Source organism: Felis catus, chromosome D3 (genome assembly GCF_018350175.1).
Source record: "Felis catus isolate Fca126 chromosome D3, F.catus_Fca126_mat1.0, whole genome shotgun sequence".
NCBI classification, from domain to species: Eukaryota; Metazoa; Chordata; class Mammalia; order Carnivora; family Felidae; genus Felis; species Felis catus.
The window spans coordinates 29,877,705-29,904,604 of record NC_058379.1 but is presented as its reverse complement, the minus strand read 5'-3'; the positions used below and the strand labels follow the sequence as shown (position 1 = coordinate 29,904,604).

Genomic DNA, 26,900 nt, shown 5'->3' with positions numbered 1-26,900 from the left:
GAATCAAAAACAACCCAAAATGTCCATCGACAGGTAAATGGTAAACAAATTATGATACATCCAGACAGTAGAATATTGCTCAGCAACACAAAAGAATATGTACTAATGATGTGACAACATGTGTGAATCCCCAAAACTTTATTTGGAGCAAAACCGGACACAAATGCATACATATGGTGTGGAATTATATCAAACTCCAAAAAAGGCAATGTGACCTATCATGGCCTGGGCCTGCAGGTGGGATGGCTTACTGGTTGCAAAGGGGCATGAGGGAGACTTTGGGATGATGTAAATGTTCTACTTTGATTGTGGTGGTGGTTTCTTGGGCACATACATCTGCCACAACTCATTAAGTGTATACTCAATATAGATTCATTTTACTGCATGTAAATTACACCTTAAGGTTGATTTTTTTTTAACATGTATTCATTTTTGAGAGACAGAGACAAAGCATGAGTGGGGGAAGGGCAGAGAGACTGGGAGACACAGAATCCGAAGCAGGCTCCAGGCTCTGAGCTGTCAGCACAGAGCCCAACACGGGGCTCAAACCCACAAAATGTGAGATCATGACCTGAGCCGAAGTCGGACGCTTAACTGACGGAGCCACCCAGGTGCCCCGTCAACGTTGATTTTTTTTAAAAAATCAGTTCCTCAGAAAAAAAAATATTTTTTTTTTAGATTTTATTTTTAAGTAATCTCTACACCTGACATGGGGCTCAAACTTCCAACCCCAAGATTAAGAATTGCATGCTCTACTGACCAAGTCAGCCAAGTACCCCCAGAAAATTCTTTTCTGACCACCCTCCTCAGATAGGCCAGGTTCCCTAGTATGCACTCACTTCATAATCTGTATTTTCTCCTACTGCATTTCTCCAAGTTTGCAATAATGTTTTGATTGGTTGCCTGTTAGTTAACTGCCTCTAGATGGGGAGCACCAGTAGGTCCTGATCCCATCTCTCTGGCTCACCACAGATTGCTAAGCACCTAGCACCAAGCCTGCATGCAGTAGGTGCTACATGGGCACTCATTAAACAAATGAATGCAGGAAGGAGGGAACGCAGAGGGCTGGGACCCTGGGCAGGAAGCAAAGAAGAGAGCTGCCGCTGGATCTGGAGCCCACCACACCTACAGAACTACAGCTCTGTGGCCTGGATGACTTCCGGGCCCAGCCACTCAGGGCCCTGGCTCTGCCTAGGGAAGTTGAGTCTGTGAAGTTCCTCAGAGATCTCCAGGAAGGTCTTGCCTTTGGTCTTGGGAAGGAAGAAGCCAGTACAGATGGTCCCACAGACACAAACACCCAGGAAAGGCACATAAAGAAAGTGGGACAAGCCCTCCTGTGAGTGAAAAGAGTCTCTGAGACCTGGTGTGTGCCCTGTTCAGGACCAGACATAAGGCCACATGACAGGTCATGATGAGGGATTTGTCCCTCTTTTTGAGTCCCATCCCCTCCAGCCTCAGGCTCCCAGGATGGAGACTTCCCACTGGGGCTCTCCTGCAGACACAGGGGAAAACCTAAGGCAAGGGAAGGGTGGGGAGGGTGCCTACCATGATGAAGGGAAACCCCAGCCTGACCAGGAAGAGCATGGTCCACATGAGCACCCGGCAGACCATAGAGGCAGCAGGCCGGGCCTTCTGGTCAAAGAGCTCCATGGCCAGAATCCCTGTCACTCCGGCTAGAAGGAAGAGCAGGGACAGGGGCTGCCAGCCAGGGCTGCCACCTTGTCCCCAACATAGGAGTGGGGGCCCCTTGTCCTCTTCTCCAGCCATTCCCTCCCAGAAGCCCCAGTACAGGGGGGCTGGGTGGCAGGGCATGCGGGTGACATTGCATTTATAGCCACTTGTCATTCATGAAGACATTCGTGTTCCTTTGGCAAAGCCCAAAGTGCAGAGCTCCTTGGGCCCACTCACCAGGGCCAAGGCCAAAGCTGAGGATGAAGGCAAAGACGCAGAACATGGCCAGGTAGGGCATCCAGGGGAGGGGGCTCTACAGCAAAGGGGCAGAGGGGGTGAAGTGAGGTGGAGACCAGGCTGCCCCAAGCCACAACCCTCATGCCCAGCCCCACTACCTGCAGGCACAAGGCCACTGTAAAGATACTTCCACAGCAGGCCATCAGACCATACCCCGCTATCGACAGCTTCCGGCGGCCCACCATCTCTATCACTGCACACTGCAAAGGAAAGGAGCTCTCAGTAACTGACCTGTGCGCTGGAAGCATGCTTCCTTTGGTTTAAAGGCCAGCAGTGGGCAGCTCCAGGTGTGTGTGAGGGAGCAATTAGGAGCAGTTGATTGCTTCAGGAGATTAAGACATTATTAGGGGGGGCCTGAGTGGGTTAAGCACCCACTCTTGGTTTCGGCTCAGGTCATGATCTCAAGGTTTGCAGGTTCCAGCCCCACACTGAGCTCTGTGCTGACAGCTCTGTGATGCTTGGGATTCTCTCTCACCCTCTCTCTCTCCTCTCTCTCTCTCTGCCCCTCCCTTATTCATGCTCTCTCTCTCTCAAAATAAATAAATAAATAAATAAATAAATAAATAAATAAACAAACTTCAAATGCTGCTGACTCGCCCCATTTGAGCATAGTGAACTGGAGTGGAAAAGGGCCCAAGGTAGAGGACTTGATAGAAGACACTCCTCCAGGTGTCAGCACCCCATGCACCCCCACCCCCACAGGGCTGGTGGAGGGTCAACCCCTGAGCCCACGACAAACTCAGATAAACTCACACTGACACAGGCCACGAGCAGCTCGCAGCTCCCAGTCCCCACGATAGCATACTGGACTTTCCCCTCGGGGATCCCGGCCTGCCGGAACACGGAGGAGGCGTAGGCTACACCTGGACAGGGGGGCAGAGGGGTGGGCTGCCAGCTGCCTGTGGTCTGCAGCCCTCCCACCCCCAACCAGTTGAAGGACGCAGCGGGGAGCCTCACCGAGTTGGTTCCGCAAAGTTCCAAGGCACTGCCCAGGACCATGAGGCTTGTCACCTGTCTCCTCAGCCCGCGATCCTGGAACAACTCCCATGGGCGCAGGGCACGCCGGCCCTGGCAGAAGATACGCTCCTCTTCCAGCTCAGCCAACTCCTCCGCCACCTCCGTGGTGCCCCGCAGCCGCTGCAGCGCTAGAGCAGGATGCAAGGGCAGAGGGCGCTGGGCCTCATTTCCCCCAACCTCTGCTTGGTGCCCTGCAGTGAGCTCCCACCCCAGCTCCGTTCACTCTCTCTCTGGGTCCCCCTGATCAGATGGGGATGATCTTCCTGTCCCTGTCATTTCAGGGCATCAAGAACCAGAAAAGGCTTTAGGAGCTGGGGGTTCTGTGGATACATCAGAGGGGACACAATTGTGGCAGATGACAATTATGCAATGTCCCCAGTTCTCCACCCTTCCCTGTATCTATGCTCTCTGCTAGATGATTTTTGTAGCTGCCCCCACAAAAGGGGCAAGTATGCATCCTGCTCCTTGGCACTGCGCTGTGCCATGTGACTCACTCTGGCCAATAGAATGAGGTTGTAAGGAGGATGTGCAAATTTCTGCCCAAGCCTTAAGAGACCTTGCTCATTTCTACTTGCTTTTCTCCCATCACCATAAAGACATGAGATGGGGCTAGCCCACTGGTCCCAGGAGGAGCAGAAATGGCCCAGCTGAGACTGTCCTAACTTTGTCAGTGCCCAGCTGACCTGAATGAGTGACGAAGACCAGCAGAGCCACCAGCTAGGCACAGCCTATATCAGCCAACCCCAGAGAACTCACAGACACTTGAGCTAAGTAATTGCTTCTTTGGTTTGCCATGAGATGTGATTATTAGGCAGCAATACAAAACTAATGAATTAACTGGTACCAGGAGTAGGTGCTACCATACTAGACCTGTGATCTATGGCATTGATTCCAAGACCAGGCAGAAGATGGTGAGGAGGCTGGAAAAATGGAAGCCTGGGTATTCAGGGCAGTAGTATGGAAGAAAATAAAGAAACACAAACAAACAGACCTAATGAACTTCTGGACTGGAGTGAAGAAACCTCTATATGTTGAAAACATGAACTGGTTGCTGTTAGCTGAGTATTCTAAGCTTACAATATTGAAACATGAGCTCAAAAAACCTTCAGAGGGAAAAAGATTTAGTTCCAGAACTCACTAGGTTGGTTTAATAAAAAAACAAACAAACAAAATAAACCTGTTGCTTATCTCCAGCCTCTCCAGTTAGCAAAAAGAGGCTCACATTAAGTGACAGCCTGAAAGCAAAGATCAAATCCAGAGCACTGCCAGTGAGTCATGGACGCAGGGCAACAATCAAATTAAGGGTGTGGCTTAATGCAGTGACTCACTGCAATGGAAAAAGAGGCATTTAGAAGGCTTAAGGATGTTGGTCCCCAGCCTCCCGACATGCCCCAAATTCCAGTAAGTGAGTCTCAAGAGAGAAGCATGCCTCAGAAAGACTTGTGGGCATGGCTTTTTGGCACATCGATCAAATACATAGAAAAATCACATCGGTTTCAAGAAAATTATATTTACAAATGCTCTGCCAGCCTGGAGAGAAAGGGACCAAGACAAATTGAATGTGCCCAACTTTCTGTGGGTACATTTGCAATGCCCTCTTCAGAAGGTGACTAGGAAGTATATCTCAGAGGGAAGAAGCAAGAACCTGGGGAAACCATGACCTGGGGAGCCCCTCCTAGGGGCCAGAGCCAGGACTTGATCATGAAACATTCCCTACCCCCAAGGCAGGGAGATCTGGCAGCGTTTTCTTAAGAGCGCATCGGCATTAAGGATTGGTGACTGCATCCTGCTTCCTTGACTTCTTGTCTTTGGAATGAGGGTTAGTTCTGGTTACACTGTCCTACACTGTGTGCTGAGTTCAGAGGGGCAGACTTGTGTTTTTAGTGCCTAGGTGTCTGGATCAAGAGAAGGCACGTATAGATTTGATGTGATCTTAAGATCCTGGACTTCAAGACTGACACCATGATTGGATGAGACTGTGGGGTCCTGGATGACATTGAGCATGTTTTGCACAGGGGAGGGATATCAATAATAGCTGTGGCCACAACGGCAAGCTGAGAGGGTGCCTGAGTGAGCCCTGGTCTTCACCCTTCTCCAAATCTATACCCCTTGCCATGGGAGAGGATATGCCATTGATTTTCCCATCCCTTGACTTTGGGTTCAGGGACAGGACTCTCTTTGGCCAATGGGATGTTAATGCGCATGGCGAGGGGGGTGGACATGGGTTTGAAAAGTGTTTGTGCAGTTGGATCTGCTTTCTTGTGCCTCTGCTGTCGCTGTAATAAGAACATTCCTGGGCTAGCTTGTTGGTACTAAGAGTGAGAGGAAAGTCATGCGCAGCAGAGCTAAACTACTCCAGCCCAGACCAGCCTGGACTGGCTGACCTCCAGCTGATTCCCAGACACCATGAGCTGGCCCAGCTGAGATCAGCAGTCATGCAGCCAGCCCAGCAAGTAAGTGGGTGGAGGATGCAGTAAATGATTATTGTTTTAAGCCAGAGATTTGGTATTGTTCCTTGGGCATCACTATCATGGCCATAGCTAATGAATAAGCCCATCAGCACCCAGTTGGCCTTGGGTCTGTGAGGTCTTAACATGTTTCATCTTACATATATGGCGGGGGGGGGGGGGCTCTTTATTGGCACCATCCTACAGTTCCTGGATGGCAGGGTTCAGGTCTGCTCTATCCCACTGCCTTGGCACTCAGGACAACCCCTTGGTAAATAGTTTTGAAGAGATGAATGGTTGTCAAAAAAGGAGGGACAGCTTTTTCCTGATAAATGAAACCCAAGAAATGGAGACTCACATGCTCTGGACAGATGTGCCCATTTGTCAAGGGTGGTCTGGGAACACAAGGACTCACCTGCCAGGCAGGCCTCCATGTCTCCACGGTCAATGAGGAGGTAGCGCGAGCTCTCAGGGAGCAGAGGGAGGAAAGCAAGCTGGAGCACCCCAGGCACCAGGCAGCTGGCCAGCAGCAGGTGCCAGGCCTGTGGGTCCCCCAGGAGTTTCCTGGGGAGGCAAAAGAGAGGCTGGGCCAGGTACTTTCTTGCCAGAGCCCTGCCCACTTGCCTCCTACTCCCCTGACCCACCTACCTGGCCCCTGCCTGCCCTCCTGAAGGCAGAGGATCTGCATTGCTCTCTGTTTCCTCAAACCAGTTCTGGGTCTGGACACCAAGATCCCTCCCTCCAGGTGTTGGCTCCACCTTATCTGTAGCAACTCCTCTTCCCAGGGCTCTGGGATCTGCCCTCTCCCCTCTTTTCTGGGATGACCAGGACACATTCCCCTTTAAAAGCCCAAATCTTCACCCTCTCCCTTTTTAAGATCTGTTCTTTGCTCCCTGATCTGGAGAGGATGCAAAATGGTGATTTACACTGAAGTGTGGTTGACTAACACCTGTTTTATGTATTGGCCAGATAGGTGTAGACAGGATTTCAATACAAAGATTTCTTAATACAAAGAAGCAATGCCTTAATACTCAATGGACAGAGGAGAAATTTAGGCGAAGGGCTTTTACTGGCACCCCTCAAACCACTCAGTGCACATGGAGGCAGGTTGCTTACCTGAGTCCAACCACCTGGCCTATCACAATCCCTAGGGCAGTAAAGATGACTGAGGTCATGGCCACAGCTCCTTGGAGCTCCTTGGGGGCGCTTTCCCCTAGGTACATGGGCTGGACATTCATGCTCACACCTAGATGTGTGCACAACCAGTAAGTTTCAGAGTATTTTCTTTCATAGGAATAGATAACTAATATAGACATAGACACCTGGCCATATAAACAGTATTGAGTCAAGAGGGGATTTGTTGATGGGTATCCCTAAATACCCAGGTGGATGTGCTCAAAACTCTGCTTCCTCACATGACAAACCCCAGAAACTGAGGAGTCCCTAACAGCCTACTCTGCATCTGTAATGAAAACCCAAAAATGCATCCTTTGTACCTTGGCTGCCAGGAAGCTCATGGCTTAGAGTATGGCTCAAATATGGGAACTCTGTCAGCATAGGTTTGGGTATGTTTGTACTCACACCCTGTGAGAAACTTTTTCATGTTTCTATATCCACTTTAAGTGTCTACTTATATGAGCCTTTTTAAGAGAAACCATATTTAATCATTTTGCAAAAGAAGAGGTGGGCATGAATGAAAAATGTGAATGGGGAGCCTGGGTGGCTCAGTCAGTTAAGCATCTAACTTCGACTCAGGTCATGATCTCATAGCTTGTGAGTTTGAGCCCCACATTGGGCTCTGTACTGACAGCTCAGAGCCTGGAGCCTGCTTCGGATTTGGTGTCTCCCTCTCTCTCTGCTCCTCCCCTGCTTGCGCTCTGTCTCTCTGTTTCTCTCTCTCTCAAAAATAAATAAACATTTTAAAAAATGTGAAGAAAGAGAATACATGAATGGATGAAAGAAATAAAGAGAACAGATGAATGAATAAATGGAATACACGAATGAGCAGGAAGAGAGAGGCAGGATGGGCTGCCCTCCCCCCATACCTGCACTGACTCCCAAGAGCAGCCTTCCCAGCATGACCATCTCAAAGGAGCCTGGTCTGTGGCTGAAGCCAAACAGGGTCACTGTGGCCACCACAAAGATATTATTCAACAGGAGGGACTTCTTCCTGGGGGGAAAGTAGAATACAGGTAAGAGAGGCTCATGTTCAGTCTAGCAGAACTCTCCCTGGGGATCCCTCTTTGCAGCCCCAGCCAGCCCTGATCAGACCTGTGTGTGAACATGTGTGAGCCATGTCAAGCAGTCTAAGCTACATGAAGGGAAATGTCCATTAGCCATTGTGCCTACAGACTACCTGGGGCATATTGTCACACCCATCTCCCAAGATACCTGAAGTCCCTCTCCTTTCTGCCTGCACCACAGTGTGCAAAATTTGCATCTTACGGCTTTATCTCTTCAGATTAAGCATTGCTTTCTTCCTACTCCTTTGTAAAATGAGGGGCCTAACATCTGATTTCTTAGACACAATTAAACCATAGAGAAGAAGAGCAGGGACTTTCAGAGTAAGGGAAGGGATGCATGGAAAGCCAAGTACAGTCCCCTCACATTTTCTTCCATGTATTATAGAGTCACTTCTCAGAACTTTTAGGATGGCTTGATGGCCCAGGCCTCACTCAGTGGGACAGACTGCAAACCAGGGAGCAGGCAATAGAAATGTCAGTGAGGAGGCATCGGCTCTGAGATTCCTGATATTGAGCATGGAAGTGCTGTCACACAGTGACTTGAGCTCACTGTAGATCATACAGCTTACTATACCGACAGGGAAACTGGAACCTAGTGGAGGCCAGTATTCTGCCCAAAGTCAACAGCACACTGGTGACAGAATGTGAATGTTAAAGCATAGATCTGCTGAGTCAAGAGAATGGAGAATGACATCCATTATAACAAACCTGATCCAGCAGTAACTCCAGTTGAAAACCATATATGAAAAAAAAGAAAAGAAAACCATATATGGTGGCTTCTTCGGTGGTGTGAATTAATAAAGTACTTCAACTGTGGGGTATTTACTTGGTAAATGCATTTTGCTCCATTTCAATACACAGACAGCACCAGAAACATGCAGCTTTCACCTAGTAGGGGCAGTAATATACCTTTGCTGACCTGCCTGAGGCTAGAGCAGCTCTCCAGCTCTGGGCCAGAATCCCTTCCACCGGGAGCTACACATCCCACAGGGCACCCTGCTGGCCCACTTCTTTGGTGACTTTATACTGAAAGGACATGGAGAAAGGCACTATAATAGTACACTAGAGGTCTTGTAAGGTACAAGCATGACAAAGAGTAGAAACTGAAAAACGAAGGGGCCACTGCATCAATGAACTGCTGAGGTTCAACAGGCTAAGATATGTCATTATATTTCCTCCAAAGTGCATGAGAACTCTCTGCCCTCCCTCTACGGATGGGCAAATCTCAGAGGATTTCTTCCCATTTTGGAGGGAGCCTGCACCACACAGGCTGTTGTGATTTAGCACATATATCAGTTGATTTGAAAACCTAGCAGCTTCCAGCAGAGCTAAGCAAGAAGAATATTCTCTAGGGAGTCCAAACTAAGTGCATAGAGCTCTGCCACTCGCCCCTTTAGACCTAGGAGACCCTGTAATGCTCCAAGTGACTGTGGCAGTTGTCTAAAAGAACAATCACAATGCAAGACCTAGAGTTTTGTAGTACAGCCACTCTACTTCAGTGAATTACCATCCTCTTAATTAGAAATAACTCTGGCCTTGTCAGTAGGCCTTAGCGGGGAATAAACACAAGGCTGTAGGACCCCTAGTGGCCATGTACCCATCATGCACTGGGTGCTGTATGACACACCTATGCTAAGGTTGAGTGTGCCCAGTAGCATTCAATTGCTATTTAAGTGATGCCCCATGTGGCCCCAAAGGTTCTGATGAGCAGGTTACTCATGTCAGCACGCCTACACGACCACACTGCCACCCTTCTCCCAAGGCACACCAGGGCCTCTTTCTTTTCTTCAGTTTTTTTGTTTTAAAGTTTATTTTTCTCGGGGCGCCTGGGTGGCGCAGTCGGTTAAGCGTCCGACTTCAGCCAGGTCACGATCTCGCGGTCCGTGAGTTCGAGCCCCGCGTCAGGCTCTGGGCTGATGGCTCAGAGCCTGGAGCCTGTTTCCGATTCTGTGTCTCCCTCTCTCTCTGCCCCTCCCCCGTTCATGCTCTGTCTCTCTCTGTCCCAAAAATAAATAAACGTTGAAAAAAAAATTTTAAAAAAAAAGTTTATTTTTCTCTTATGTGGATCCTGAGAAACTTAACAGAAGACCATGGGGGAGGGGAAGGAAGAAAAAAAAAGTTAGAGAGGGAGGGAGCCAAACCATAAGAGACTCTTAAAAACTGAGAACAAACTGAGGGTTGATGGGAGGTGGGAGGGAGGGGAGGGTGGGTGATGGGTATTGAGGAGGGCACCTTTTGGGATGAGCACTGGGTGTTGTATGGAAACCAATTTGACAATAAACTTCATATATTGAAAAAAAAATAAATTAAATAAATAAATAAATAAATAAATAAATAAATAAATAAATATTTCTATCCCCAAAAATAGAGGGTGGCAAGCTATAGCCAATGGATCAAATCCAGCTTGCCCCGTTTTTCCAAATAAAGTTTTATTGGGACACACACACACACACACAAAAATAAAGTTTATTTATTTTTGAGAGAGAGCAGGGTAGGGGCAGAGAGAGGGGGATAGAGAATCTCAAGCTGGCTCCACGTTCAGTGTAGAGCTCAACATGGGGTTTGATTCCCCTACCATGAGATCATGACCTGAGCCAATATCAAGAGTCAAACATTCCACTGACTGAGTCACCCAGGTGCCCCTCTTGTCTTCAGTTTGAAACAAACAAAACAAAGCTTAACCCTGGTTTGTAGATGGCTCTGCGCATTAGTTCTAGCCAGAAATGTAGGGCTATGGCATTAAAGCACTCTCAGATGTGGCCCTAAAAGATACTGGAAAAGTGAAGCCCTTCCTGTAGACAGAATCTTGAGCATGGAATTTTGTCCCCTTTTCCAAAGCATTTGGTCAGATAGTCAAAGTCTTAGATGAAGCAGGATTTGAGGACTGGTTTCAAGAAGGTGTTGGAAGGTTAAACAGATGGATCTCTCAGAATTAGCCCAAAACTTGAACCTATACATGTCCCTGTTTCCACTCACCAGAATCTCCCTTCCACTGAAGAAAAGGCTCTTAAAAACCAAGCAGACAGAATGAACCCCTCTGGGATAGCATGCAGCAGCCTTCCTCAGCCCACCCAGTGGTCACTCCATTGCCTCATAAATCAGGTAGAGTCACAAGGATAGAAAATGCACATGGTGGACACCTAGGTGGCTGAGTTGGTTAAGCATCCAACTCTCGATTTCGGCTCAGGTTATGATCTCATGTTTCATGGATTCAAGCCCCGTGTCAGGCTCTGCACAGAGAGCATGAAGCCTGCTTGGGATTCTCTCTCCCCCCTTCTCTCTCTCTGCCCCTCTATGCTCATTCTCTCTCTCTCTTTCTCTCTCTCTCTCTCTCTCTCTCTCTCTCTCTCTCTCTCTCTCAAAATAAATGAATAAACTTAAAAAAAAAAGGAAAATGCATATGGACTCAATGATAGGGGTCTCCTATCTCCAGACTAACCACCTTGCCACCCTACACACCCAACCCTGACTCCCAGAAATGGCAACACATGTCAGGACGTCATTCTGCCACTGGGTGGAAGATGAACTGCACTGGATCCTTGCCCTGGGGATAGGACAGCAAGTTGTTATAAATGAAACAGGTACGTGTGCTGAATTTGAATTTTTAATTCCTTCCCTTCAAGCTTCTGCCAGTGCCATCACATAAGGACACTGTACCAAGTATCATTAGATATTTGGGCAACAATGATCAGATAATAGCTAATTTCTTCTATTTTGCAGGAAGAGCCTAAATTTGTTTGGGAATGTGCCCCTACCCTTTAAGGTTCAGGTGTGAACCCAACAATCTAACCTAGCCTTGGTGATCTTGTTCTCTGTGCTAGTGGCCTGGTACTGGGCAATGAGACATGGCACCTTTTTTGAAAAGTTTTTTCTGGGGCACCTGGGTGACTCAGTCAGTTAAGCATCCAATTTTGGCTCAGGTCATGATCTCACGGCTCGTGGGCTCAAGCCCTATGTCAGGCTCTGTGCTGCCAGCTTGGAGCCTGGAACCTGCTTTGGATTCTGTGTCTCCCTCTCTCTCTGTCCTTCCCCTGCTCGTGCTCTCTCTCTCTCTCTCTCTCTCTCTCAAAAATAAAAACACTTAAATTTTTTTTTTTTAAAAAGAAAAGCTTTTTCTCTTCTGGATTTAAAACATCAGCTAGACAGGGGTGCTTGGGTGGCTCAGTCGGTTAAGCGGCCGACTTCAGCTCAGGTCATGATCTCGCGGTCCGTGAGTTCAAGCCCTGCGTCGGGCTCTGTGCTGACAGCTCAGAGCCTGGAGCCTGTTTCAGATTCTGTGTCCCCCTCTCTCTGACCCTCCCCCGATCATGCTCTGTCTCTCTCTGTCTCAAAAATAAAATAAATGTTAAAAAAAAATTTAAAAAAAACAAAACTTCAGCTAGGCAGAAATCCCCTTTCTGCTAGATAATGTTGCCTCTGAGTGAGGCACTTGTAGTTTTCTAGCTGTAAGCCCGAGGACAAAGCCAACACACAGTGGAGCCGGCAGACAAAGTGCTCTCAGAGGAGCACATCCAGGGCACTGAGGTAGCCCTGAAGTCACCCACCTATACACTTCTTGTGTGAGACAAAGGACCTCCTATTGTTTCAGCCAACTAAGTCCTGATTTTCTGTTACTTGCAGTTGAAGGCATCCTAACAGATACACCTGTTAAATACACAAACATGGATGTAATCTGCATCCAAGAAAGGTAGTTACATCAATGAAAGAAGAAGGGCTGGTGCCATGGAACTCATTACTGCATTGTGAGTCCCACCATCCAGAAGCAGATGACCTCTTAGGGTAATAACCTGCTGGACATTCCACGCTGTTAGGACCACCAAGCCCACTCAAGAATAAAGATTTGGGTCACCCTGACAGGCAAAGAGCCTCAACCAGTGGACGTGCTGGCTCAAGACAAGAGTAGAAAACTGGAGGATGAAGTCACCAATGCAAGCAAAGCCTGGAACCAGTTCCAAAACCACAGAGTAGAACTCTACCTGCACTACCAGGCTTTCTGCATCATGTGCTTCAAAATAAATTCACCCACTACTTTTTTGTTCCTTAGTAAGTGTTTCCCCTACTCTTTATCCTTTCCTCCTTCTGTGGGATATCTTGATGACAGGTTAATTTGCCATGAATTGTGTAGATTGCAGAACACTGAGAAGTAATGGCAGGGCTGGCAGAATGGTCATTACGTGGAAATCCTGGACTCAGAAAGAATGCTTTCCTGATACTGGCCCTTGTGGTGTGACAAGACAAGGCTCTAAGTGGTCTCACTCAGGGAGAGGTGAATACATTTGCTGGTGTACATGACGAGATGGGTGAGGAACATTAGGAGGGCACGCATGGAGCTGAATACAGGGGACAAAGGGGTCTACACATGCGGGGCGGCCAGCAAACTGGTGGACTCTGGTAGCCATTTGTTTTTTTCTGCCCCACAATGCTTCTCTCCCACTGCTTCACTGGTGTAGATATGTGACCCACGGTAGGTCAATAATAATCTGTCTTTCTGGATTTGAATCTTGAATGAAGACAGTGGAGACAGAATGTGTGTGTCGTTGGAGCTAATGCACTGAAGGCATCTTTCCCAGAAGGATGGTCCAATGCTCTGGCTGTTGAGATCCTCAGCACCATCTCAGGTCCTGTTCTTCTTAAGACCTGGCTTCTGAGTGTTTCCTTTCATTCTATGAGCTACTCCAGTATCTTTCCAGTCATTACAATTTTTCATCAAGTCAGTCCAAGCCTGTCTCTCTAAGTAGACTTCTAAAATTTTTCATTTATTTTTATTTTATTTAAATCCAAGTTAGTTAATATATAGTTATATAGTTAATATATATAGTTATATATATAGTTATATATATATAGTTAGTATATATATTATATATACAGTCACTATATATATAATAGTTAATAACTATATATATAGTTAATATATACAGTTATATATGTAGTTAATATATAGTTATATAGTGTAAATAATGGTTTCAGGAGAGGCTCCTGGTGGCTCAGTCGGTTAAGCATCTGACTTTAGCTCAGGTCATGATCTCGCTGTTTGTGAGTTCAAGCCCCACATCCGGCTCTGTGCCGACAGCTCAGAGCCTGGAGCCTGCTTCGGATTCTATGTCTCCCTCTCCCTCTGCCCCTTCCCTGCTCATGTTCTCTCTCTCTATCCCTCTAAAATGAATAAACATTTAAAAAAGATTAATAAAATAAAATAAAAATAATGGTTTCAGGAGTAGAATTTAGTGATTCATCACTTATGTATAACATCCAGTGCTCATCCCAACAAGTGTCCTCCTTAATGCCCATCACCCATTTAGCCCATCCCCCTACCCTACCCTCCAGCAATGCTCAGTTTGTTCTTTGTATTTGAGAGTCTCTTATGGTTTGTCTCCCTCTAAAAATTTTTTTATTCAAGGGGCACCTGGCTGGCTCAGTCAGAAAAGCGTGTAACTCTTGATCTCAGGGTCGTGAGTTCAAGCCCCACACTGGGTATAAAGATTGCTTAAATAAATAAAAACTTAAAAAAATTTTTTTTAATGTTTATTTATTTTTGAGTGAGAGGGAGAGAATGAGAGAGAAAGTGCAAGCAGGGGAGGGGCAGAGAGAGGGAGACAGAGGATCCAAAGTGGGCTCTGCATTGATGGCAGAGAAGCCTGATGTAGGGCTCAAACTCACAAACCGTGAGATCATGACCTGAGCTGAAGTCAGACTCTTAACTGACTGAGCCACCCAGGGAGCCCTAAACAAATTTTTTTAAGTAGGCTCCACACCCAATGTGGGGCTCAAACTCACAACCCTGAGATCAAGAGTCGCATGCTTTACCAACTGAGTCAGCCAGGCACCTCTTTTTCCTTTCTTTCTTTCTTTCTTTCTTTCTTTCTTTCTTTCTTTCTTTCTTTCTTTCTTTCTTTCTTTCTTCCATTAATTTATTCATTCATTATGAGCCCGTCTTGTTTGCACCCCAAGACTGCATCAGTTGGATACAGAGAGGGGAATGAGGCCTGAAGAGGAAATACTTGTTTACGGTCCAATATCACTTGCTGGAGAAATGGAACTGGAAACAAGGAGTCCTCCCTCCCTCAGGACACAGGGCTCTTCCCTCTACCAAATCCACTTGGAAATGTGACTCTTGTGGTGAAACTACAGGTAGGGTAGGAGGCTGGGGAGCTGACCTAGGCCTGGGCCTACAGGGCATCTTCCTTCTCTCACATTCCTCAGCTTACAGACTGGGGTACCAATCATCAAAGGGCATTTGGGGTGTACCCAGAAAGCCCTTACCTTCCCAATATGATGGCCAGGGGCCCAGCAAGCAGTGCTCCAAAGAGGCCCCCCAGGGGGTACGGAGACACGATGAGGGACCACACAAGCAGAATTAGGTGGTCGGGCAGTGGCTGGCCAGTACGCACCTGCCATGTCTCATTGATGAATTCCTGGATGGGCTGTGGACAGAGATACCGGTCAACTTCCCAGGGACAGGCTGGATACAATAGGCCTTCCCCTCCACAGGGCTCTGCCTCTGCAGAGCAGGCACCAAGTCCTGAGCAATACTGCTCCCCAGCCAGGGGGCAGGAACAGTCTCTGTTTGCCCTTCAGAGTCCACTTCACCCCTTGTCCTCCTGCTTTTGGTCCAAGAATCCACCTGCATCAGGGGGCTCCTTGCTGACTGGCTTTCTGTTGGACTTGGACTTGGCCAATGGTGAGCACCAGCAGGGCATCAGAGAGAGGCAGAAGGGGTGTTTGTTCCCAGGTCACCCCAGGCTGGCTGTGACACTCAACCAAAGGTCACTGCTCCTCTCAAGGGGTCCTACTCCATATGGCTCTTTCTTTCCAGTTTCCAGACTCCTTCCAAGAGTCCCTTTGGGGGTAGGAGTAGTAATGACTCTGGCGTTACTGGACTCTCCCTGGTCTTGTGTGTTGTCTCTGCCCCACTCAACCTTTGTAAATCATCCCTTGTGGTATCTAAACCTGCTTGGTTTATCTGGAGTGTGCCACTCATTTCCTTGGGACCCCAATTTTCACAGCCCTTAGAAGTACTCTGTTAGGGGCGCCTGGGTGGCGCAGTCGGTTAAGCGTCCGACTTCAGCCAGGTCACGATCTCGCGGTCAGGGAGTTCGAGCCCTGCGTCAGGCTCTGGGCTGATGGCTCAGAGCCTGGAGCCTGTTTCCGATTCTGTGTCTCCCTCTCTCTCTGCCCCTCCCCCGTTCATGCTCTGTCTCTCTCTGTCCCAAAAATAAATAAACGTTGAAAAAAAAAAAAAAGAAGTACTCTGTTAGATACACATTACTGTGTTCACTGTTTAGACTGGCACTAGGCCTGGGGAAGTGGAAGGACTTGCCCACGGCTTCAGCCACAGGTCAGGGCTGAAGCCAGGTAGTTAGGACACCCCAGGGCCCCACCCCCAGAGCTTCAGTTTCAGGGAAGTGAATGGAGGCCAAATGGTTAGGAAGGATTGCACTTGGGCAAGACCCGGGCATACTTCACTTGCTTAGAGATGAAATGTCAGTGTCTGGCTGATCTCAGGCCTCCCAACAGGATGTGAGGGAGGACCTGAGGAGGACAGTGAGTTTAAGGGTCGGGACAGCTCTCCTCTGCTCAGGCCAGCTCAGGGTAATGGCTGTCAAGCCTAGCACCCGCCAGCTCCCTCTGGGGGAAAGACTGTCCAGGGGAGCTAGGACCAGGGCAAGCCTCCCTGTCCCTTGGCGGAAACTCCTCAAGAATGACCATCCAGGGGATTAGGAGGAGCCTCTGAGGCCAAGAAAGTCCTATTTTGGGAGGCTGGGGATGGCCCATGGGAGATAAAGCCCAAGAGTGCCTGTTGCAGGTGGATCCTTCTCCAGCCTGTAAGTGTACTGTGAAGTGGGCACTCACATGTGTGTTGAATGAACAAATAAACAAGCAAATACAGCTAGCTCAGACCTCCCTTTCTAAGCCCTGAATTTCATCCTTTCTTTAAGGCATTGGGCTGCTATCACTGTTTCTGCCCAGAATGTGGTCCCACCCTGGCTTCTGCTAGGCTATCCTCTCTTCCTTTGGGGACTTCTCTCCCATCCCCAGTTACAGCCTGTCCTGTCCAAAGGTGGTCATCTGACTCAGACTGGCCAATGGGAGGGCTCCACCTCTTGATCACATGATTGGCTGGCCTGAATATGATCCAAATCAGCCAATCGGACTCTTCCCAGACCTTTCAGCTGGAACTACTAGGGAGGACTTTCCTTTGGGGGTTTCCAACTGGCAGGAAGTCAGTCTGGTACAGTTGCCCTCTTGTCACTGAATGAGGAGGGTAGAGGGAACAGGACAGGCAGGGAGAAGACAGCTGCACTTCTGTCCTGGGACCTGCTTCCTGCAGCTCTTTCCCCTGCACCTACAGTGTGCAGCCCCACAACCTTCCCAGCTATGGGACAGGACACTCACCCTTCTGATTTAAGTTACAGGCCAGTTTTTATCAATGGGCTGGAAGATTCACCTTTTCCATGGGCACCACTGAACATCAACATGGGTCAGGTCAGCATCAGGTGCTGGGGGCACAAAGATGATTCAGACACTCAGAGCAAACCAGCAGGAGGTTGCAAACAGCCGACATGCAACCTGAGTGGTGACAGTCAGCACAAAGGGCTGGGGATGGAGGGGTGACTTCCAGCCAGAGACTATTGAAGGAAGGCAGGATGTTTGGGTGGTTCTTGTGGGGCTTCTGCAGATGCAGTGGAGAGGGCTTCCCAAACAAAGGAGGCTTAAAGAGAGGGCTGTGTGCATTTGAGGAACTGCATTTAACCTGCTTTGCTAGTGGGGTTCAGGGAATAAAGGTGGAAGACAGGCGGGCAGGTTCTGATCAAGAAGGCCTTGAACTTCAGGTGGATGAGTCTGTCCTGATTCCTACAGGCACAGAATGTTTCTGGGCAGGGAAGTGGCTTGATCAAACTTGAGAGGCTGAAGGCAGAGATGCCAATGAGGAGGCTAAGCCAGCAATCCAGGCAGGAAAGATGGGATCTGAACTGGAGTCATGGCAGAGACACGGGGAGAAATGGCTAGCTAGAGGTAATGAGCAAGGACTCAATGTTTGAGGGGAAGGGGGCCAGAGTCAAGGCTGACCCCCAGTCACTGGGCAGACAGTAGAGTTATCTGCTGACATCAGGGACCCAGGAGGACGTGCAGGTTCAAGAGAGGATGTAGAGGTGGGTTTGAATTTGAATCCACAGGACCAATGGGACATCCCAGTGAAAGTGGACACATGGGAGAAAGTGCCACCAAGTGGATGCTGGCCCGAAGCCCCACAGTGGGCAGCTGTTAGCCCTCACCCAGAACCCACTGGGACGGTGACGGTGAGTACAGAGGATACATACCAACATCGGGGCACTGATGATGGAGAGGTTGTAGCCAAATTGAAAAGTCCCACCAATGCCAGCCGCACAGATGGTCAGGAGCAGGACACTGCCCTAAATCTGAGGAGAGAGGGGAGGACACAGAGTGACCTTTGGCAGCCTCCATCTCCTCCCAGGACTGGAACCTACCAATCACAGCATTGCAATCTATTTGAACCAGGCAGCAATGCTTCCACTCTACAGATGAGGCAACTGAGGCACAGAGGAGGAGAGGAGTTACCTAGGTCACATTGCTGGCAGGCAGCACAGGAAGCCCAGCCTTCTGTTCTGAGTCCAGGTCCTTGCTGGCACCTCACCCTCCACCCTCTCCCCCATGAGCATTTTCCCCAAATGGACAACATTTCTCTGGTCCTCCCTGCCAGGCTGTCCCTGGGCAGGGCTGCTGTGGTTCAGGAGCACAGTGCCCTGAGCTGGGGCCCCAGGACAGTGAAGCTCTGCACCAAACAGGACTGGAGCCCCTGAGCCCCAGCAAAACTCCAACAGAGTGGCTGGGCCTTCTTCTCTTACCTGCCAGCCAGTTCCACGATAAAGCTAACAGAAGGGGTCACATGGACCTACACGTGTGGGGACTTGGGAGGCACAGGAAGAAGCAGAGAGTGGCTGCAGCCAGTGACAGTGCTTGGGTCCCAATTCCAGTTCTGCCCTTACTCCCTTGTCCTGAGTCACTTCTTTGCTGGACCTGGAGATGATAATGCCTACCTCCAGGTTGGGGGACAGCCAGGGTATATGTGCGCCACACATACTTGGTACAATAAAGAACAGTTTTCATCCCTGTGCAATACCCTTAGAGATGGAGAGAGAACTCTCCAAAGTACCCAGCCACAAGAACTCAGTGCCCTGAGGTCCCATCACATTAGGTCAGTATATTTTTTAGGGACTCATAATCTTAATATTTTCCCTGTTATAATTTTTAATTACAAAATAACATGCTTGTTAAATTTTTTGAAAATTCAGTATATGCTGAATGTTCTCCACTGACCCAAAGGCAGAGCATTGAATTGCTCCTCTCAGATACTTTCCTGGGTGTTCACGAAGTAGTTGACTACACAAAAATCAAAGTGTTGGTCTTTTCCCAGTAACTATCATACTGCCTTTCTTGTTCTAGCAAATCATCCTGCAAACCTGAAGTCCTATGAGTCAAATTTATGGTTTTTAAAATACTTACACACAAGTTCATAGTGGAAGGATGTTTGGCTGAAGATTTTATGAAGAATTTCCTGAACCTGAAGACTATTTATTCATTTTGTCAAATACCAAGTGCCTGTCCCAGCTAGAAATTATGCTGGGGGGGCAGATACAGCTGGGCAAAAGACTGATGTGCATTCTCCATTTGGTGAGATATTGTGCTGGCACTGGGCAGGCTGAGAAAGAGGCTCCAGGGGGCAGGATCCTGCCAAGGATCTCGCCACAGTTCTGGAGACAGGTCCATCACAGGGCCTGCCAAAAGTTCCTATAATAAGTCCTAAGTAACTTCCTTCCAAGATGAAAGCCACAGGAGGAAACCAGGTAAGGACCCAGGACTCTGGTCTCATTGGAGTCACATTAAAGCTCCATGTGGGCTGCATGGAGGTGAGCGTTCCACTGAGACAGAAGATCTGCAGAAAGCAGCAAGAGACCCAGAGCCTGGAGCCCCTGGCTGGCTCAGTCAGAAGAGTATGTGATTCTTGATCTTGGGGTCATGGGTTTGATCCCCATGTTGAGTGCAGAGATTACTTAAAAAAAAAAAAAGAGGTTGGGAGGGGGCACCTGGGTGGCTCAATTGGTTGAGCATGCAACTCTTGATTTCAGCTCAGGTTGTGATCCCAGGGCTGTGGGATCAAGCCCTGCACCAGGTTCTGTGCTGGGTGTGGAGCCTACTTGGGATTCTTTCTCTCTCTCTCTCTCTCTCTCTCTCTCTCTCTCTCTCCCTCTGCCCCTCTCCCTGGCTCACGCTCTCGCTCTAAAATTAAATAAACAAACAAACAAATAAATGAGACACAGAGCCTGATAATAATTGAGTCCATGTGGCAGGCAGGATATGCTGGCAGGTCTCCAAGATAGCAGGAAATTATTTAATTCACTAAGATCATGCATGGAGATTGCCTAGTCCTGTGCCTGATCATGAAAAACATTCAGACATTAGCTATGGTGGTGATTATCAATTCAGTGAACAAACATCTCTTGCCTCCCTACTGTGGGCAATAAATCAACTCTTCTAGTTGCTATGGATATAACCAGCAGAACAGGAGACAAAAATCTGTGATCTCACAGAGCTGTCCTTGCAGCTGGGGAAGATGGGCAATAACCAAATGAACAAGGAAAATACATAGTCTGTCAGCTGGTGTGATGGAGACATGAAGCAAGGAAGGGTGAGAGGGAGTGTTTGGAGAGGGTGGTCAGGAAATAGGCCCTGAGAAGGTGGCATCTGCACAAAGACTTGAAAGAGACAGGGGAATGTGCCATGCAGATATCTGAAGGAAATCAGCGCAGGCTGGCAGAGGGATTGGGGGAAGGGGAAGAGGCACTCAGAGATGGGAGGTTGAATGGTATAGTCATTCTCTTCTGGCTGCTCCCATTTCTCTGTGAAGGACATCAGGACAGGGTTTAGAGGGAGCATGGAGGATGTGAAGGCTGGGGAATGAGGCGAGAATGGTAAACAGTCGCAGAAGCCGGCAAAGCGGCCAGGGCTGCAATACTCAAGAGCTGACCAGCCCAAAGAACAGCACGGGCATGGGGAGGGCTGCTAGGGTGGGATCCTGCGGGGCCACAGGTCCTGTAGACACATGACCCCATGCAACCTTGCACTGACCCCCAGGCCATCCCTGCGAGCGACCTCCTGTTCGTCTGAGCCCAGAACCTAACTCCACTGACAAATAAGCACCAGCTATTTTTGTACACCGACACCTCCGTTAAGCCTTCCAGAGTGGCTGCGTCTGTGCATTCACGCAGGTCTGCAATCCCTGGTCTGAAATACCTGGGCCGGGCGTGTTTCGGAATTCAGATCTTTCCCAATCTCAGGCGGGCATCAAGCACGTACACATCTCTCCAGCATTCGCAGCAACAGGGGCCTGAGCTAGCCAGCTTCTCGGCTCAGGACGGCCGCTGCCACAGGCGAGCGGAGTGGAAGCGCACGCCCGCCGAGAGGAGGGCGGTGCAGTCATTTCAGCAGGCTCTCAGAAGGAGAGCACAAAGCCATGGCGCATGCGCCGTAGGCGTTGAAGCAGCGTGTGCTATCTTCGAGGCAGAAGCGGATGCGCAAGCGCAGTGGGCGTTGAGGGCGCTCTGGTAAGCGGAAGGCTGGTGCAAAGTGTACCTCTGTCCGAGGCGCGCGCCCGAGACACCTGCGTAGGCGCACAGGGAGTGTGAGGTGTGAGGTGTTTCCTGCAGGTCACCTGGCTCTGAGGCCGTAAGCGCCGCTCCGGTTCATACTCCTTCCCTCCCTTTCCGTAGTTTTGAGGCGGAAAAGCCACACACTCCTTGGTCGGCCAGGCCTGGGGCTCATCTCCACAAACCAGAAGGGAGCTCTGGTCCGAGGTCACCGGAGCGCTCCAGATTCTCTCGCGATCCTGGCCCTGGCCTCTCGTCCTCTCGCCCGCGGCCTCCCGCGGAGTGAATCTCTGCCGGTTCCTGCCTCGTTCCCCCTCCGACCTTCGCCGCTGGCCCGCTTGGCCCCTCTGTCACGCTTCCTTTTACCCTTTTCAGGCCCCCCTGCCCACCCACCGGGGCCCTCCTTCCTTTTGCCCCTTTCGGGCCCCCCTGCCTACCACCGTGGCCGGGGAGCCCCCAGTCCCGGGGAGGCCCGTGTCACCACGCACAACCTTTGATTCCACACCGACGTCCCCACTCTTTCCCTAGAGGAGGGGCAAAATTAGGAGAGACCGAAGGGCAGACCCAACCAGTCTCTGGAGCGATCTCATCTGTCAATCTTGGCAGAGTCAGTGATTCGGAGTGAGAAGAGAACCCGTCTCGGGTTGATTGCGTGAGAGGCTGGCCCTTTTGGAGGTGGAGAACCACAGGGTCCACCGGGCCTGATTAATTTTTTATTTCTCAGGGCTTCTCAGGCCCTGCATGGAATCCAGGAGTTGGATAAAGTCCAAGCCGAAACCCGACTTGCCAAAGATGCTATTTGTGGTCATAGAAACACATACCTGAAAGTGGCCTTAGGAAGCCATCAGAGCAAAGGCTGTGATAGGACTTACACCGGAATGGAGACTGCAGTATCTCTCCTGCTCCTGCCTGGTTTTTGTTTGGTTTTGGCGGCCCTGAACTTTTAAAAAATTTCTAAAAACACCATGCGTTTTTTAAGGAAAAACACAATAAATAAAAGACTAGCTGTTGCATGCTTTTTCTGTGTCTGTGAGATCATACGGGTTTTCTGCTTCGCTCTGTTTATGAGTTCAGTTACATCAATAAAGTTTCTAAAGGTAATTCATCCTTGATTTCTTGGGATAAACACAACTTGCTCGTAGTGTTGTAATTGTTATTAACATGTTGTTGGTTTCAGTTGCTAATATTTTCTTTAGATTTATTTTTTTCAAAAAAAAAAACTATTCTTCCCCTCAATCAGTGGGGAAACAATGGGCTAATAGTCCTGGAACAGTTGATTATATGGGGAAAAATGAAATTGGACCTCTAACCCTATACATAACAAATCATTCTGGGTGCTTACAAACCTAATTTGAAAGCAAACTTTAACCATTTTAGAAGAAAGTGAATATTTTTGTAATTGTGCAGTGACCCAATCGGGTGGAGGCCAGGGGCCCAGGTGGTGAAAGAATTCACCCAAGGCAGAACAAAGGAATAGAAGTTTACCTAATATGCTGCAAGGGACCACAGGCCTTTAGCAAAGGAGAGGCTGTCTGCCAAGAGGTGGGGTACACAGGGTAGGGCTGTAGTTAAGGGCGCAGGGGTTGGGGGGGGAGGTATGGCAACTATGGAATTCTCAATTTTTGGTACCTATGCCTGGGTTTAAGTAACCCATTGTTCAGCTAGGACTTACGGATATTTTGATGTGGGTCACTTAATGGGCCTGTTTGTATTCAGCAGCGGGTAGGAGGTCACTGTGGAACCTTCTACCTTACTCAGGTTTCCTTCCGCTGCTCAAGTTGGTTGCCTAAAAGTGGCCTCTACAATAACCTTAGGATAAATAAGGATAAAACATACAGGTTTCTTAGGAGGATTTAACATCATTAAAAATAAAAAATCTAGTGGCACCTGGAGGGCTCAGTGTCAGAGCATGAGACTCTTGATTTCATGAGTTCAAGCCTCCCATTGTGCATGGAGCCTACTTTAAAAAAATAAATAAATAAATAATGAAATTCTAAGATTAAAAATCTATGTTAAAAGATACCATAAAAAGGTGAGACTAAAAGCTACCAAGTTGGAGAAGGGGTCCACAAGAATATGACCAAAAAAGTAATAGTATTCAGAATATCTAAAGAAGTCCTATATATCAATAAAAGCAAGAAAATGGCAACGTCTACGAACAGGGAATTTATAGAATAGGAAACTGAAGTGGCAAAAAAAAAAAAAAAAAACCATGAAAAGATGCTGGCCTGTGTCAGCAATCAGGAAACGCAAGCTGGATCCACAAAAGAGTATTGTTTCACACAACAGACTGGCAACTAAATTCTGACAATACCAAAGTGGCAAGAGTCTGCTGGACCGCTCACTGCTGATGGAAATGTAAATGAGGAGAACAATTTGGGCATATCCAAATGGGAGTTGCAAATACCCAGCAACACAGCAATTCCTGCAGTTCTACTCCTGGGCTTGCCTCAGAGGAACCCTTAATCCCATGCTCAAGAACTTCTGGGGGCACCTGGGTGGCTCAGTCAGTTAAGGTCCAACTTCAGCTCAGGTCATGATCACACAGTTGGTGAGTTTGAGCGCTGCATCAGGCTCTGCACTGACAGCTCAGAACCTGGATCCTGCTTTGGTTTCTCTGTCTCCCTCTCTCTGCCCCTCCCCTTCTCTCTCTCTCTCTCTCTCTGTCTCTCAAAAATGAATAAACACTAAAAAAAAAAAAAAAAAAAAAACATCTGTTCACAAATACAGCATTGTTTTTAATAATGGAAAACTTGGGGTGCCTGGGTGGCGCAGTCGGTTAAGCGTCCGACTTCAGCCAGGTAACGATCTCGCGGTCCGTGAGTTCAAGCCCCGCGTCAGGCTCTGGGCTGATGGCTCGGACCCTGGAGCCTGTTTCCGATTCTGTGTCTCCCTCTCTCTCTGTCCCTCCCCCGTTCATGCTCTGTCTCTCTCTGTCCCAAAAATAAATAAACGTTGAAAAAAAATTAAAAAAATAAAAAAAGGAAAACTTAACAACCCAATGTCAATCATCAGGAAAACAGAGAAATAAATTGTGGTTTACACCAGAATGCCTTCATCAGTGGGAAGTGACAAACTAGAGGAACAGCATTAACATAAAGTTCGGTGAGTGGCTAACACCGCCTGAATAAAGTTGCAGAAAATTGCATAGACTATAAAGCCTTTCTTTCTTTCTTCCTTTCTTCCTTTTTCTTTCTTTTTTCCTTTCTCTTTCTTTCTTTTTCTTTCTTCCTCTGTTTTTTCTTTCTTTTCCTTCCTTCCTTCCTTCCTTCCTTCCTTCCTTCCTTCCTTCCTCCCTTTCTTTCTTATAGTTTTATTTCAGAGAGAGAGTCCATCAGCAAGGGACAGGGGGAGAGAAAGAGAGAAAGAATCCCAAGCAGGCTCCACACTCAGCACTGAGCCCGTCACGGGGCTCGATTCCACGACCCTGTAATCATGACCTGAGCCAAACTCAATAGTCCCGATGCTCAACCAAGCCAGGCACCCCTAGATTATAAAGCCTTTATTTTAAGTTTGGGAATAAACAAAAACATACCTTATGTCTTACATAGGGATGCATGCTTATGTAGTAAAAGCTCAAGGGTGTGCAGGGGCTAAATACCAAATTCAGAACTAGGTTTATCATTCTGTGTCCAGGGCCACTGCTGTGATCACACTTGGGTGCCCCTCCCTCCTCCCTGAAATGACACCTGGACACTTCACTTCACTCAGCCCCCAGGTGCCTGGGTTCCCCAGCCATTAATTATTGTCCTCAAGCCAGGAAGCTTGAAGTTTCTCCTCAGCAAACATTACCTGGGAGTTTAACCTTGAGTATCAAGGTGAAGTTTTGAATAGTTGGTGGCCCCGTGCTAATTACTAATCCTCTCAGCAACCCGTTGTGAGTGGCTTCAGCCTTCCTTACAGAGGAGTCCCTGAGAGTCCACAAGGTCAAGCATGGGACTGCAACAACCCCGTGGGAAGTAAAAGTTGGAGCTGGTCTTCCTCAGATGTCCTGACAGATGCGCCCCCCCCCCCATACCGCCCCGCCCCAGCCCAACCCCCGTAGCGCCCCCGAACTCAGATGAGTTGAGGGGAGTGTGGAAAGAACACCCCTGGACTCTTCCAGCCCTTGGCTTTCTGCATTTGATTCTCACCTAGTCTGTTTCCCGAGAAGGTAGAAGTGAGGGACAGGGAAGGAGGGGTGACCTGCCCACAGCGACCAGCTGCAGGAGAACACAGCAGCCAGTGACTAGTAGTGACTAGTAGCCGGTGACTCTTCCTCCCCCGTGGTGCGAGTCCACACCCCCACGGCCCCTCCTACAAGCTAGGGCCTTTCACGCTGCAGATAGGGAAACTGAGGCCCAGAGCGGGAGGGGATCTGCCCCTGGTACTCAGCAGGAAGCATGGAGGAGTGCTGCTCACACTAAAAGTAATACAGAAAAGCCAGCTGGCGACGACTCCCATGGGGGTCCGCGCCCCAACCCAAGCCAGCTGGCTCTGCTGCTCTTTACCCCTGCATGAGCGGCACAGCCGCCCCTCCGACCCGGGCCGCCCCAGAAAATGCCTCTGCCTGTTATCCGGACCTGGGGTCCCAGCAATGGAGCGAGGGGCATCCCAGGGATTCAGCCTCCACACCCTCCGGGGACCCATTCAGTCTACCCGGTCCCGCTGGGTTTCCGAGATTTCCCCGACGCCGCCGCCGAGACCCGCTCCGGCCACGAGAGGGCGACAAAGCCCAGGCTGTGCAGGAGCCTGCACTGCGGAGCTCGGCCATCGCGGAGCACTCCCATGTGGCTGGGAAACAAAGAGGCCTGTGTCAGTGCTCTCCCTGGTGCGGTGGCACTTCAGGGGAGGCAGCTGCCCCGACAAACCCTGGCCCTCCCAGGCCAGACGCCTCCCTCTTCCACCCACCCCAGGGTGATTTCACTGCCTCTGTCCTGCTCACCCAGACTCAGACTGTGGCACACCAGGTGGGCCAGGGGGAAACTCTTGCCTGGTGGTGAGCCTCCCCTCCCTGCTCCATGAGGGGCAGGACAGTGGTCTCAGCTAGTGCCTTTCCCCGGGGACCAGGGCTCAAGCTGGACCCCAGGTCTCCTGGGCCTCTCCTCCAGGGCTCAGGCCAGAAGGCCAGTCCATCACTGGGGGTGTGTGGTGGGTGGACAACTCCATCAGGCTGAGGTACCTAGCACCTGACTTAGGGCTGACCCTCTCTGGGCCTGCCTCTTAGCCTCTCTGAGCCTCCACTTCCTCCTTTGTCAGGTTTCTAGGAAGTGCTGCCGAGTGGGAGCAGCCTGTAGGCCCCCTTGGTTCAGGCCACTCAAAGGTCCCTCCTCCTTACAGTCTTTCCTCCTGTTCTTCCCACTTGGACTGACATCTCTGCCCCACACCAGAAGCCTCCCAAGGCAGCAGAGGTCAGGAGGCCTCTTGACCTTGGACACCAGGCTGCTAGGGTGACAGTGAGCCACCACCAAGCACAGCATGCTGCTATGAGCCTCTGTTTGCTTACCTGAAAAATGGGGACATCACAACAACTGACCTGCCCACCTCATAGGCATTGTATCCTCAGGCCTTCATGTGTGTAT

At 49.2% G+C, this 26,900-nt stretch overlaps 1 protein-coding gene across 7 annotated transcripts; it reads right to left on the bottom strand.

The window, feature by feature from the left end:
• Positions 1-645: 645 nt before the first annotated feature.
• Positions 646-22,470, bottom strand: SLC2A11 (solute carrier family 2 member 11). Of its 7 annotated transcripts, none has more exons than XM_045041683.1 (12): positions 20,987-22,469; positions 17,995-18,093; positions 14,936-15,096; positions 7,478-7,602; positions 6,549-6,678; positions 5,848-5,996; positions 2,926-3,113; positions 2,722-2,799; positions 2,067-2,168; positions 1,909-1,984; positions 1,546-1,673; positions 646-1,334 (listed from the first exon to the last, which is right to left on the bottom strand). In XM_045041683.1, the coding sequence occupies exons 2-12, from the start codon at positions 17,998-18,000 to the stop codon at positions 1,134-1,136; spliced, it is 1,344 nt and encodes a 447-aa protein (XP_044897618.1). In that variant the 5' UTR covers positions 18,001-18,093; positions 20,987-22,469; the 3' UTR covers positions 646-1,133. The 7 variants fall into 7 exon arrangements, with proteins under 7 accessions (XP_044897618.1, XP_044897620.1, XP_044897617.1 ...); XM_045041685.1 differs by adding an exon at positions 17,069-17,172 and having other exon boundaries at positions 2,722-3,113; positions 20,987-22,467; XM_045041682.1 differs by having other exon boundaries at positions 2,722-3,113.
• Between the last annotated feature and the right edge of the window lie 4,430 nt (positions 22,471-26,900).